The 14976-nt window shown below is 34.3% G+C and overlaps 1 protein-coding gene across 2 annotated transcripts in view; it reads right to left on the bottom strand.

Annotated features, from left to right (window-relative positions):
• Nucleotides 1-2887: 2887 nt before the first annotated feature.
• The window catches only part of VPS26A_1 (Vacuolar protein sorting-associated protein 26A), a 31314-nt gene continuing 19225 nt past the window's right edge, over nucleotides 2888-14976 (bottom strand). For both annotated transcript variants that reach the window (XM_051217107.1, XM_051217108.1), the window contains 4 exons: nucleotides 12865-12924; nucleotides 9649-9675; nucleotides 7302-7457; nucleotides 2888-6833 (listed from right to left, as the gene is read on the bottom strand). In XM_051217107.1, the coding sequence (XP_051073877.1) occupies nucleotides 6589-6833; nucleotides 7302-7457; nucleotides 9649-9675; nucleotides 12865-12924 (488 nt within the window). In that variant the 3' untranslated portion in view covers nucleotides 2888-6588. The remainder of the gene's footprint in view (nucleotides 6834-7301; nucleotides 7458-9648; nucleotides 9676-12864; nucleotides 12925-14976) is intronic.

Raw genomic sequence — 14976 nt, 5'->3', positions numbered from 1 at the left:
GAAAAGAGCAATATATTTGACACAGAAAAAAGAGGCTATACAGAATAACCGCACCTGCATGGCTGAACAATGACATTTCAAATAATTGCTGCCGCGTTCAGACCTCAGCCTAGTGTCATAGGTTTGATGTAAATCTTCTCGGTGATTTCACGCTCACGTTCAAAGATCGTACTGTTAAGAACCAATACCACTTCAGGTTCCATATGAGACAAAATTCGGATTTGAGAAACTGATGTCATATTTGGGTGTCCTATATTCGACCAATAATTCCTTTTAGATCGTCCTATAGGCTAAAGTTCACGTCCTGTGAATTCATTAGAAAAATACCGATTTACCGAAAAAATTGGATCATTCCAAAAACAAAGATAACTGGCTATACTACAAGGCAGTACATGACACTTGCACTAAGCAAATCATATGCAAGAGAAGCCATCAGTCTATAGAAATTTATCACAAGCTTTTGTATAATTTCATGGGGAAGATGTGTAGCGTGGTGTCGAGTTGAGATTAACTATGAACACTGCTACCAAGAAACACGTGCCAAGTAGATCAGAAGGCGAAGGTTGAACGTAACCAAATAAATCCATAAAATCTCCGAGAAGCCAAATACCAGAAGGCAATTAATGGACCAAATCGAGATATATTCGCTGGGGATCTCGTGGCATCGAAAGCATACCGAGATCGTGCCAGGATAGAAGCTTGGTTACAGAACGTAACCGAATTCGCGCGAAGTTACGATCAAAGTGTAAGAATAAGAATGGAAGCACAATATAGATGTCATAAGCACAGTCAAACAAAAGCTCATTAAAACAAGCACTGGTACAGTTGGTTATAATAATAATTGTTTTTATTAAACCAGCCGTGTTCTCGTGATAAATGTGAGTCACTACAGATGATACACGGGACGTGTAATGGTGTGAATCGGGATTTCAAAAAGCACATAGTTTCTGTAGTTGAGATACCAAGATGTTTGATACAGAATTTAAATCCAATAAATTTCTATCTTTTGTATGTCTATCTAATAACTCACCACCTAGGTCTTTGCCTTGTGATCTTAGCTTCGTAGAGTCCGACACTTTGGAAACTTGAAGATGGCACAGGTATTCAGTGTTTGACAACGCTTCTACCAGTAACACCTAATATAATTCGTAACCACCCAGAGAAATCAAAAGAGAGTCGAGGAGATCGGAAGAGTGTATTTGGCGATAACCAAAATATCGGAATTCTCTGATCTAATCTGGCTAGCGATTGCGGTTGATGTTGAGCACGGCGTTACCACACGTGATCTGGTGCGGATGCCTGACCGAGCGCCTTCAGCTAGATGAGTCCACTAAAACATATGGTCAGCATCCAATGTCGAAGAATTACAGAGCTATTTATTTTGGGGATTTACTCACCGCTACAAGAACTCCGAGCTCTGGAGGGATTTGCGAATATTCATCATACCCAGAGGTGATCTACCCACTCATTGGATGAAGGGGATAGTTTTACGAAGAAACAGAGTAAGAAAATCGCATTAACCAAAATGACATTACATCAGCACTATCTCACTCGATTTGATTGTATCAAAATAATACTGCTCCGTTTCGCTTGTACTATTTTAATTCGTGTTACATTTATTTTTATTAAGGCACCTAATGTTAGAATGAGAAGATTCAAGAATTAAATCTGTGGTTCATAGACGTTTATAAATATAACGCAACTTTTACCATTATCTATCTACACACTGATCAACTTATTTGAAATTACCAAATCATTTGTTGATGATAGTGTTTAAATAGAATGTTTGTCTAAGGAAGCGTAGGACTTTTTAATTTATCAAGCTTTGAGGTAAGGCTAAATTACTGACTCAAAATAGAACATGCTTAGTGAAATATTCTGGAAAAATACATTATATGTAGTCTATTAATGATCATTTAGAACATACAAGAGATTGTGATATCGGGATGTCAAACAGCCAGTGAAGGGAAACAGAGTCCTTTGGAGTATTATGAATCGGCAGTACATGAAAGGCGTTTTAGGACTCACATGTAGGAACTGAATCTCCAAGAAAAATAGGCAATTTGATTCTACTTATCAGACAATACCTTACTTTGACTGAATTGTATATGTAGTATGACGTATATCTCTTCTTAGTTTGATTGTGAACTTTGCAGAAAAAGCAATAAATGTCCAAATCGGATTGGAATAAACACAACAAATTCAACCTCGTTTGAAAATCTAACTCAAGATTGAATCGGTAGTCTGTATTCTTATGTACTTAGTCACAACTAAGAAAAGATTTCCGTTAACCTCTGTGTATATAGTTGCATTGAAAGTATGTTGGAAATTTTGTTTTCATCTCAAACTGAATGGTCTTAATAGTTTAAAGTATGAATACAAAGAAAATGGGCAAAATTTCAGTATGTTTGGCTAAACAAAAATTCAACACATAAGGAACTGGAAAGGAAGAAAACATGGAAAGTATGAAGAGAATGCAAAACTTGATCAGCATCAACCCATGATGCAACCAGTGCTCCAAGGTGCTAATCTGATTACATGGAATAGGATAAATGATAGGAAAATTAGCGTACTTCTTATTACATTTTTTAACATAGAACAAAATGACCATCTGCTGGTAGATTACCCAGTGTGTAGAATAACATCATATTTAACCACTACGGACTAGACAAAATGATATTAATTGACATTATGCAAGCAATCAGAGAAAAGGTCTCAGGTATATTGAGTTTCAATCGTAGTTCAGATAGCCACGTAATTCTGTACAAAATATAAGGAAGCCATTGGTATTTACATAGAAGACTAATAATCATGGACAGATTGAACGAGTTGGGTAGATATAAGTTAGGTGGGAAACAGTGAATTCTAAATATACGCTGATATTTCAGTTTAGTAAACTCTACCGACTCTAAAATATAGGTAATCGAAATGAATCAACTAAACCATTTGAACAAATTCTAGTTTAAATTACGTAATACTGAGATTTAATACATCACTATATTATGGATGGACAGTAGGGAGAAAGCATATCTAAAATATATGCTGAAATAGTAACCTCGATGTCCTTTTGATAAAGATACACGTCATTTGATGCATTAGAATCATGTGATAATCATGCACGTTTTTTTAAAATAAAATGTAGCTAGGTGGATCATGAATAAACTGTTATTGGTACCTTTGTAAGTATGTTGATCTAGTTATTTATTACATAAAAAGTGATTCACATATGCCAGTGATAACGCCCACGTACACATAAGCTTTACTAGTGTATGCAAATTTATCGATGCACTATTACACAAGGTCACTAAAAGTCGGAATGAGCTGGCTAATTAACTCTTACATAACTTGTATAGATTAGATTACAGTGTTTCTTCAAAATTATGGATTTTATTCAACATAGTCTACATTGTTAGGTGATTACAAAGCGTATTAGCAAAATAATATGCATAAACCTTCTTTCAATATTTCTGAAGTAAACAAATTCACAGAAATACGCATAATTCTTCTAAAACTGTAGTTATTACTAGCTGAATACTTTTTGTGTTTGATAATTAACAAAAATCTTGTGCATACATATGTGCAGGTATTTGTTTTTAATTGACTGTACATTGTCTACAGAAAAATGGAAGACAAAACATTAAGGTCAACCAACAAGCAACCCAGGATGAAGTAGTCTATAAGTTCAATCTGGTGCATTCCTGTCCAACTCTATTTGTTTATGAATTTTACCAGAGTATTTTATTTTCGAGATAAAACGCCTACATTTAAATAACCTCTGATGAGTGTCTTAATAACATTGAACCACAATGAGCAAAAAACAATTTCACCGTTCTGTTGTATATATTACGAAGTAGATTTTGGTAGTATATTATCATTCAGTGGGTCCATTGTTCACAGAGGACTGTTACTTAAGCTAAATGTTTTGAGTTCGCTCTGCATTCTCAAGACCAATTCAAGTGACAGATGGAGTCCTCACAACTCGTATACAACTAACGGGGTTATATTTTTAGTCAAACGAAGCGTCTAAGTGTTCTGACGGTTACCGAGACGCGGTACTACACGTACAATTACAATTATAATAATAGACAAACAATCTTTAAATTTGAAGCTCCGTGTTTGAAAACCCACTAAAAACACCGAATCCAAGGTAATTCAAATGAATTATAGTGATGAATAATCTCCTAGAATAAAAAAAATAATTGAGTGGGTATAGTACGATTATGCTGATATGATTAGTTTAAACGAACGTAGCTTACTGAGTGTATGTGGGTATGTATAGACGAACTTTTGGTAATGCGTCATTCACGTTATGCACTCCTTCCATCAGTGGCTTACCCGTTCGGACTAGTCCCCCAAGATTACCTTTGCACTCGGTCACACTTTTTACTCTATATTGAATTATTCTGTTTCCTTCTTTATCTATTAATTATTAGACCCACATACATTACAAAGCTACAACATTTTAGGGAAGCAGACTGTCATTATTGTTAGACTCCGTTGAATGAAATAAAGTTCACGTGGTATCAGTAAGGGCTGGCAAACAGTCCCACTACACATTCTCGGAAAAGTAGTTACATAACTGGATCCAGAGCTTCCACAGTCAGAATGAACCAAGCTGCAATCGATGCGATTAAATATGATGATTGTTCGCATCATTTTTCAGCTTACCCATTACTAGGTGTTTCAGAATATCATAAGTGATAAAAAGGCTCAATATAATGTCAAGGTCTATTTGAGATAAAGCGATATACCTTTGAACTTGGGAGGAAGATAATCATGAAACATAACCATATGACTTGTAAGACACGATATATGAGAGCAACGAATTCACATTCATGCGTATCCACAAGGAGCTTCTTTGAAACCGAGGTAGAGAACACAAATGTTTATCGATTTTGAAAGATTATCATCATGAATAAACCGTATGTATTAGATAAATTATTGCCTAATTTATAAGTGAATGACATGTTAATAGAATCAGAGTTATGAACGAATTGAAAAATGAAACACCAACTAACAGCGTGAGAGTAAACTGTTTAGAAAAATCTGAACTTTCATTTTCAGAAAATCTAACTCAATTTATTTGTTGACATAGTTTTACTAGAAGCTCGTATAAACTGATGATTTTCATTATAAATAATATTGACTGAAGAATAGTTTGGAGATCAGACTTAATTAGATATCTGTGCTGTTCACGATTAAAACTTTTGGACATTATAAATTGAATGTGCTGAACTTCAATAACTCACGTTTATAACACATTTTAAAAGGATTCATGGTCGATAATACCGATTCTGAGGTATAAGTTATTTAATGTTGATTTTGTTTTACCTCTTAACATATCCATAGAACAAGACTGTTAAAAGAATGTCCGGATCAAATGGTCATACATAATGTTGAATAACTGGAAATCATATAATATTATCATCGTTTTACCTGAAATTCGGGAATGTAATGTCGTTTTCGTCAACTTGATTCTGGTTGAGTCGTCCTTGTGTATATTTTAGTGGGTGTGGGAAATGTCATATTTGTAATGTTTGAAAATATAGTTAGAAGGATATGTTTGTCCTCAATGGAATTAAGTTTGTGAATACTTGGATGAACAGTTCATGTTGGATGGATATTTAGACCGTCCTTTCCTTAAAACGTGTTTTTTTTTCTGAAACAGCAGGTTATATTAGGATACAAACACTCAGAAATTCATCTTTTTACTCACCGTTATTTTATAAATATATTATTATTTCTGCAATCAAACGCACTGCCTGCCTTCTAAATTTAGTAGGCATTTGTGGTGTTTCGATTGCAGAAATCGTAACATCGATGCATCTCGAAATTTGTACAAATTCCTTCTAGCCAATCTATCGTTCACGGTGACAATCATTGTAGGCTTATCTTGTAGGTTTTTGAACTACGAATCCAACACACTTGACGAAGTATATAAAATCTAGAATTTACATTTTAAAGTCTACAGTTACTGTTTTAATTTTTTAAAAGTTTTCATGGCGTTCAAATCGCATCGAAAGGGAGTTTATTAAGATCATGGATACATGTCGGGTACCATATTCTAATTGAGAATTCAGTTGGTAGTCAACATCCTGATTAGCCATAGCAACCCAGATGTGAACACATATGAATCACAGTTTCAAATTTTAAGTTGTTCTTGGAACACTAGTTTAAGTCATCATCGACGCAATCGTACAACAATAGTTGAGCAACATGTCTTAGTGGTGCCGATTTAAACGTTTGAAAATAGTCAACAAGCAGTGTATACACACTCCAATCAATTTTTAATGTCCATATAATTCAATTCAGAGAATAACTATTGTCAACGACAAAACACTCCATTCTCCAGCGAAAACATAATTGCTATACAGGATGAAGAATGCGAAATCCCAGTCAACATCTATTGTGATTTTACAATTGCCATGGTATGTTCACGAGAAAGTTAAAATAATAAATTAGTCTGTCAAACAAATATAGGTATATTTTGATAAATCAAAGTGCAACATCTTCATTATATAAAGAAAGAAAGACAAAAAAATCTTCGAAATCAAAATAAAAAGTCAATAAGATTGTCCATTACAAGGACTATTTGGATGCAGTCGATTTCAATAACTTAGTTAAAACCTGACGAGCTTTTTCAATAAGTTCATCACATGACTCACTGGGATTCTTTGAATCTTTTTGAGATATTTGACCTTGAGTGTTGAGCCAATATCTTGCCTTATCAACTATCAGGCGCCATTCATTTTCCTTCTCAGGCATACATAACTCCAGATATGCAATTACCAGAGCGGTCCCCCAAGTAACATCCGATAGAGATAATGATTTTTCTAAAATCGGAAATTATAATATGAGACGTGATTTGCAACAATGATTCAATGCGAAATCTTTTAACGGATATTAGTTAACAATAGACAAGTATATCAAAATAATCAAATAATTCGTACCAGTGTAAACTCAATACATTTCCTTTCGGTTGCTATATACCTAATCATATGTGAATAGCAAAGCTAGATTGAAATGGATAAAATACTCTTAAATATCGTTTTATTGTAATCAAACTGTTACTGTGGGGACGAAATCTATTTAACAATTATAAATATATTTACTCGAGTAGTAAATAAAGAAAAAAGTGTAATCACATGGGTACAAAGTTAACCGTTCTATTTGGTGCAACACTTTAATAAACTCAACTGCCAAACAATACCGAAAACTAATTGCTAGTTGAATTTTGAACCGAAATAACAAAGATCATATAAACATAAGTTAAAAACTTTAAATGAATTCATTAAAATTACCAGTTTGTTTTAAAAACTCTGTCAAATTATCAAGAGGTATTTCAAAACATTCAGATAAATCAGAATTTAATTTCCAGAATCCTGAAAAACTTTGTAATTCAGCAAGTCTTATATGTTTTTCCATAACTTTAACTGGTTGAACTTCCTGAAATTGATCTAAATAACAAGATGGAAAGACAAAATATATGGAATATTATCGGTTTTATGTATAATTTCAGAAGAGGTTTTGTGGGATACTATAGTAATTTTAATAGTTGGAGATCATGAGTCAATTGGAGCTATATTATCATGAAAAACCTCGAAGCAGGACTCGTCAGCAGTGCGCATCCACGATCCGGCCTCGTGAGATTTGAACCCAGGATTTATCGATCTCGCGCGAATGCTTAACCCCTGGCCAGTATCCAATGTTATTAATAACTAACCTCAACTAATCCACGAAACTGAGCGACACATCCAACATTGTCTTCAGTGAGTTACTATCTCACAACAGATCCGGTTGAACTCCACTGGTCACTGCTTCTCATTAGATTGTGTGGCTCAATTTCGTGGATTGGTTGAAGTTAGACATTAACACCGTCGGATACCGGCTCAGTGGTTTAATGGTTGAGCGCTCGCGAGACGGGATAGTGGATGCACACTGCTGACGAGTTTCCATAGGTACGGTATGTGCTTTGCACCTTCGAAGTGAAAAGTACTTCTACAAGAGTGACAGGATTCTAATCCCCTAATCACTCTGGATGGTGAGCAGATAGAAGTAGTCGAGTAGTTCGTGTATCTAGGTAGCTGCATAAGTGCTGGTGGTCGCGTGAGTGATGAAATCAATGCACGTATAGTGAAAGCCAGAGTGACTTATGCCAATCTGGACCATCTTTGGAGCATTCGTGATGTCAGTCTAGTTGTAAGAGGTTGGATCTACAACGCGTCGGTGAGAGCAGTTCTGCTCTATGCCTGTGAAATCTGGCCTCTCTGAGTTTACAATGTTAGACGACTCTATGTGTTCGATCATCGCTGTCTCCGAAGGATTGCTGACATCCAGTGGCAACACCATGTCAGTAATGCAGAGATTCAGCATCGTGTATTCAGGCGCACAGACGATAATGCAATCGATGTCATCATCTTGAAACATCGACTTCGGTGGCTAGGACATGTTCTACGAATGTCGTCCCACAGAATTCCATGTCGTGCATTATTCGCCGACGCTGGGACTGGTTGGAGAAAGCAGAGAGGTGGTCAGTGTATGACATGGTGTCGCGGTATGAAAGAGAGCTGCGAAGGGATGGCTTCTGTTGGTCCTTTACCACTCCCTGGTTGGGGTCCGAGAGGTGGTGCGACACAGTGGCTAGAGACGTTATCAGTTATGGCTCAGAAGAGAAGCCAGTGACGATATATATTTGATGCCCATTTGTACCAATATTTATGTGTTCAAATAAATAAATAATAACCAACAAAGATAAATATTACAAACACTATCTTCCAATGTGAGTTATCTTGGACGCGTTGGACTTTAAAAATTAGCCAATAATAAAAAATAACTGTAAAATAATTATTTTGTTTTGTGTGAAGACGATAACTTCCATTTCACCTTCATGTGTATATTCATATTACGTTTAATGTGATCGGTATTCCTTATTCCAATTACATTACATAATTTTCCAATTTTTAGGATGATGCACACTCGTACCTTACGTTTCGTACAAGAAAAAAACCCTGTAATTGACGTAAATCAATTAGCGATATTCAGTCATCTCAACTTCAATGTAGTACATATTGGAAAGAATATATCTCTCATATACCCTATTAGTCGGTTATTGATATAATTCATTTTACAGTATTGTCAATGTATAATATCGTTTGATGTATTTTAAAGTTTTATTCGGATTTTAGTTTTTTCCCAAATCACTACTACTTGGTAAATATATGATGCACCTATGAGGAAGGATTGGAGATTTCTAGGTTAACTTTTTTTATACAATATGAACCATAGTGAAATAGTATAACTTGTCCAAGTATTAACTTTCACATCGGAATTTCAAATAACTTTGGATTCGTAAAATGAATTACCATACCCATCGTTTTAATAAGTGAAGTTTGAATTTTAGTACACGGGCCATCTATACTTAGGTATAAAACAATATGACATATAAGATCATTCGATAAAATTTGTTTCACTATTTCCCATTACCACTAAACACGATGTGACATATTAAGACGGTATATCAATACATGCGCGTGCGTGTAAAAATAAACAATATACACTCTTACTGACTTATAAAAGAGATAAAGCAAAAAACGTGGATGCCTCAATACTTCAAATCATTAAAGTAATATGGGAAGGAGGTTAACTTACCACAGCATCCAACAGCTCCCTCGAAATCTGTATAAGTATAGAATATTAACAATAAAATCGATAAAATAAAGACATATCAAGGAAGTAACGTTTATGAACATGAATAATGATTATATTAAATCTACAAAATGAAATTCCCAGAAGATGAAAAGATACAATTAGTTAAACTAATCGTAAAACACCAAGATAATACTCAATGAATTAGCAGTTACAAAATATCAGAAAGGGGTTTTTGTGGATATTATATTAAGTTAATATTTGAAATCATGATTCAATTGAAGCTGGACCACCATGTATGCGTACTGCCGAAGAGTGCCACAACAGGACGAAACAGCCGCCCAGTGCTTCCAGGTTTTCCGTGGTGGTCTAGCTTCAATTGTGACTCATGATCTCAACTATTAAAATTATAAATAATTGTACGAAGATAACTAATAGAACACAAGTATGATAAAATCAGTTCTATAACTAAATAATTTATGAATATTAAACGATTGAAAAACTTATGGTAAAAATTAATTTTCACAGTCGATTTAATTTTATACACCATTGAGTCAAAAGACATAGTGAATACTTCAGTGAAATTTATACTGAACACAATTTGTCCGTTTTATTAAATATTGAATATTCTATCTAACTTCAATAAATTAATTAAAGATTCAATAATCTCTACTTTTTAGTTAAACAGTATTATTTATTTAATGATGACTTACGAGTTCCAATTTATTCAAAAACAATTTGACATCTAGTTTATATTAATCTAATACATTTTGGAAGTCAAAACAGTTTACTCGCTTAATTGTGCATAACTTAAATCTTGAACTGACTGATGAATATTTCATGTATCCTATTATATCCTGACGAGAATTATGAATGGTAACTTTTGAGAAATGTCTATGGACCGATACGTTACATATATAGGTTTATTTATAATTGTTAAGTAACAGCTGTGTATATTCATACTCCTCTTATTAAAAGCTTTATTTTAACTCATAGACTATTATTATATGATTTACCGTTCTTGAGTTTTGCCCAGTTTATTAATTACAGTCCACCACATTCACAGCCACATTTGGTTAGATCTTGCACAAATGTTATTTTCTATTTTATGGTACGTTGTGGTCTGCTTGGTTTACATATGAACCCAGTATGTTTGGAATAAATGATTCATATCGCAGAGGCTGAGATTGGTGTTCTGGAATCTAACAGGCAGAGAGAAGGACCGATAAGGACTTTAGACTACTCGCACGGGTTTTATGCGTCATTGGTCCCGTCGATAATTCACTGTTCTCTAATTGGCGGTACCATTACGTCATATACTGATAGGCGAACAGGGCCACAACTTATAACATATCCTAAATTGTAGCACATATCTAAAGATCATCCTGTCACGTTCGAATAGAGTCTTCCCGAATAAAATTAACTAATCGATTGTTGACTCAATTTGTGTAAACGATTGGTCAATTGTGAGTGCATTTTTAATGCCAATGTTCACAGAAAATATAAATTAGCTAAACAATTGCAATGATCGTCTGGATCATGCAACATAACATAGTCACTGAGAATAAATAAAACGTTTAGTTAATTAGACTACCAAGAAGTGTAATGTTTAGCTTTAAGTAAAGCAATACAAGAATCAGGTAGTCACCTATCAACAACGTTGGGCCAGGATCGTGATATACAAACTAGTTGATTGCATTAAGAAATAAAGACCAGTATCAACAAGCTCAATACCTAAAGTATATCCTGCTTAATATGAACCATACGGTATTAGATTCACATCAGTGTTAGGCTATCAATACACATAGTTGTAAAGTTTCAAACTGGCACGCGATAACGTCTTAGCGATTCTTGATTTTTGATGCGTCGTCGAACCACGTCACTTAGTAAAACTTTCTATTGTATTTGTAAAAAATCCTTACAAAGTCAATATTATATCTATGATAATAAAAATTTATTACACTGAGCAACATTAGCAATATGGGGAGTTCAAAATACATGATATATTCAATTAGCTAGAAATAATATTAGCTGTAATGTGTCATGCAATCAAATACCTTGCATATTAATTGTTTGAAAGAATATCATATAGTGAAATATTAATTGGTCACAGATTGTAACAGATAGTGATTGTCTTAAAACAGATCCAGAACAAATAAAAATATTAATAAGACAAAAATATTATCATAAAGGAAATTAGATAAATAATCAGCAATAACTTAAAACTATTATTATGTCACTTTCATATGGTATATGATTTTGGTGATATAAAGCTGATATAATATACCATTATTCAACAAACATACAAATAAGAAACAAGTGTACAATTTATTTTATGAGAGTTTTACATTTAAACAGTTTTCATGAGGATATGTTTAAAAATTTGAACTAATTATGAGGCAGTATTTTTTTTGGGGGGTGGGGAAGGCGAATTAGAGAACTTAGTCACGTAACTAGTTTAATGAATGAAAACACTTGATAAATCTCTTCAAATGATTGAAACAAGTACACTAGACAATAGTATAATAATGCTTCAAAATAACCTGGGTTTTTTTTATAAAAAAAATTAACATGACTACTTCAAATAATAATTTTAAAGTAGTACTGATGTGATTAAAATTCCCAATTATTTTATAATTATTCAAATTGAAGAAATAAATTAATTTGAGTATAAGTAAATAAAAAAAAAAGAGAGATTGAATGTTACTTATTTTAGAAATGTGATTGTACACATGACGCGAATAAACAATTTACAGAATATTATTCTGTAAAACAATTTATTACATATGCAAGGTTTCTATAAAAACGCATGCATTAAGTAAGTACACTATACTCTTTTATACGTTTTTAATTATATTGACTGGAAACCTTTAATCTAGATTGAAATAATGTTGACACTTATCGTTTAGGTGTATTTGGAACCATAAAGAGACAAAATGTATTAGCTGTGATAAGTTTAGTTGTCATTACAATCGATAGTGAATTCTAGGTAATTAAAAAACTCCACCTGGAGCTCCTCTGAGGCTACTGCCAGTCCCCAGCCCGGATAAAGTATGAGGGTTGGGCATGGGGTTAGCGACACCATGAAGAAAAATTGGACAGAACTGGAAAGGAAGGTCCAGGACAGAGTGGGTTGGAGAATGCTGGTCGGCGGCCTATGCTCCATTGGGAGTATCAGGCGCAAGTAAGCAAGTAATTGGAAGATAATGATGAGCCTACCTTCAGCACACATGTCTGTATCAAAACCCAACGAACCATTGAAAGCGCACTTTGATGTAACTAAAATAATAAAAAGTAATAAGAGGAATGTAATTATTAACAGACAATGTTAGGATAGTTACAACTAATATTGTTACTGATACTCATTCAAAAAAAAGGTAATAGAAACACTCTAACTACTACTTCAGTGAACTATGCGTTTTATTATAGATATGATTTCACCTGAAGATCTTACAGAATAATTTACAATCGGGTGAAAGCAAGGCGTTGATCTCCATGATAAAGAATAATGTGCCAACAAAGATATAACCGAGTTTCCACTATAAGCGAGCTGCTGTATAAGTCGAAAATGTCCATAGGTACGGTATGTGCTTTGCACCTTCGAAGTCCAAAGTACTTCTACAAGACTGTCAGGATTCTAATCCTGGGTGGTGAGCAGATAGAAGTAGTCGAGAAGTTCGTGTATCTAGGTAGCTGCATAAGTGCTGGTGGTCGCGTGAGTGATGAGATCAATGCACGTATAGTGAAAGCCAGAGTGGCTCATGCCAATCTGGACCATCTTTGGAGCATTCGTGATGTCAGTCTGACTGTAAAACGTCGGATCTACAACGCATCGGTGAGAGCAGTTCTGCTCTATGCCTGTGAAACCTGGCCTCTCTGAGTTTACAATGTTAGACGACTCTATGTGTTTGATCATCGTTGTCTCCGAAGGATTGCTGACATCCAGTGTCAACACCATGTCAGTAATGCAGAGATTCAGCATCGTGTGTTCAGGCACAGAGGCGATAATCCAATTGGTGTCACAATCTTGAAACATCGACTTCGGTGGCTAGGACATGTTTTACGAATGTCGTCCCACAGAATTCCATGTCGTGCATTATTCGCCGACTCTGGGACTGGTTGGAAAAAGCAGAGAGGTGGTCAGTGTATGACATGGTGTCGGGGTATGAAAGAAAGCTGCAAAGGGTTGGCTTCTGTTGGTCCTTCACCACTTCCTGGTTGGGGTCCGAGAGATGGTGCGACACAGTGGCTAGAGACGTTATCAGATATGGCTCAGAACAGGAGCCAGTGGCGATCCTGCTGAAACCTTCATTTACTTTCTTCATAAAAAGTGGCTGTATCTTCCTTAACTGAAAGATTTCTTCTGATTGTACCGTTCCTTCTCCCTCATTATTATTATTATTATTACACTACCTTACACTAATCTGGTTGTTATTGTTCTTTTTTCTTCTCCCTTCCCATTCTCATTGTTTTGTGTGGCGCATATGTATTTTGTGCCCACTTGTACCAATATTTATGTGATGTAATAATAAATAATAATAACAACCAACAAAGATAAATATTACAAACACTATCTTCCAATGTGAGTTATCTTGGACGCGTTGGACTTTAAAAATTAGCCAATAATAAAAAATAACTGTAAAATAATTATTTTGTTTTGTGTGAAGACGATAACTTCCATTTCACCTTCATGTGTATATTCATATTACGTTTAATGTGATCGGTATTCCTTATTCCAATTACATTACATAATTTTCCAATTTTTAGGATGATGCACACTCGTACCTTACGTTTCGTACAAGAAAAAAACCCTGTAATTGACGTAAATCAATTAGCGATATTCAGTCATCTCAACTTCAATGTAGTACATATTGGAAAGAATATATCTCTCATATACCCTATTAGTCGGTTATTGATATAATTCATTTTACAGTATTGTCAATGTATAATATCGTTTGATGTATTTTAAAGTTTTATTCGGATTTTAGTTTTTTCCCAAATCACTACTACTTGGTAAATATATGATGCACCTATGAGGAAGGATTGGAGATTTCTAGGTTAACTTTTTTTATACAATATGAACCATAGTGAAATAGTATAACTTGTCCAAGTATTAACTTTCACATCGGAATTTCAAATAACTTTGGATTCGTAAAATGAATTACCATACCCATCGTTTTAATAAGTGAAGTTTGAATTTTAGTACACGGGCCATCTATACTTAGGTATAAAACAATATGACATATAAGATCATTCGATAAAATTTGTTTCACTATTTCCCATTACCACTAAACACGATGTGACATATTAAGACGGTATATCAATACATGC

The sequence above is a fragment of the Schistosoma haematobium genome, chromosome 1, assembly GCF_000699445.3.
Source record: "Schistosoma haematobium chromosome 1, whole genome shotgun sequence".
Classification (NCBI taxonomy): Eukaryota; Metazoa; Platyhelminthes; class Trematoda; order Strigeidida; family Schistosomatidae; genus Schistosoma; species Schistosoma haematobium.
Note: the sequence above shows the minus strand (reverse complement) of the source record. Positions and strands in the feature narration are given on the sequence as shown.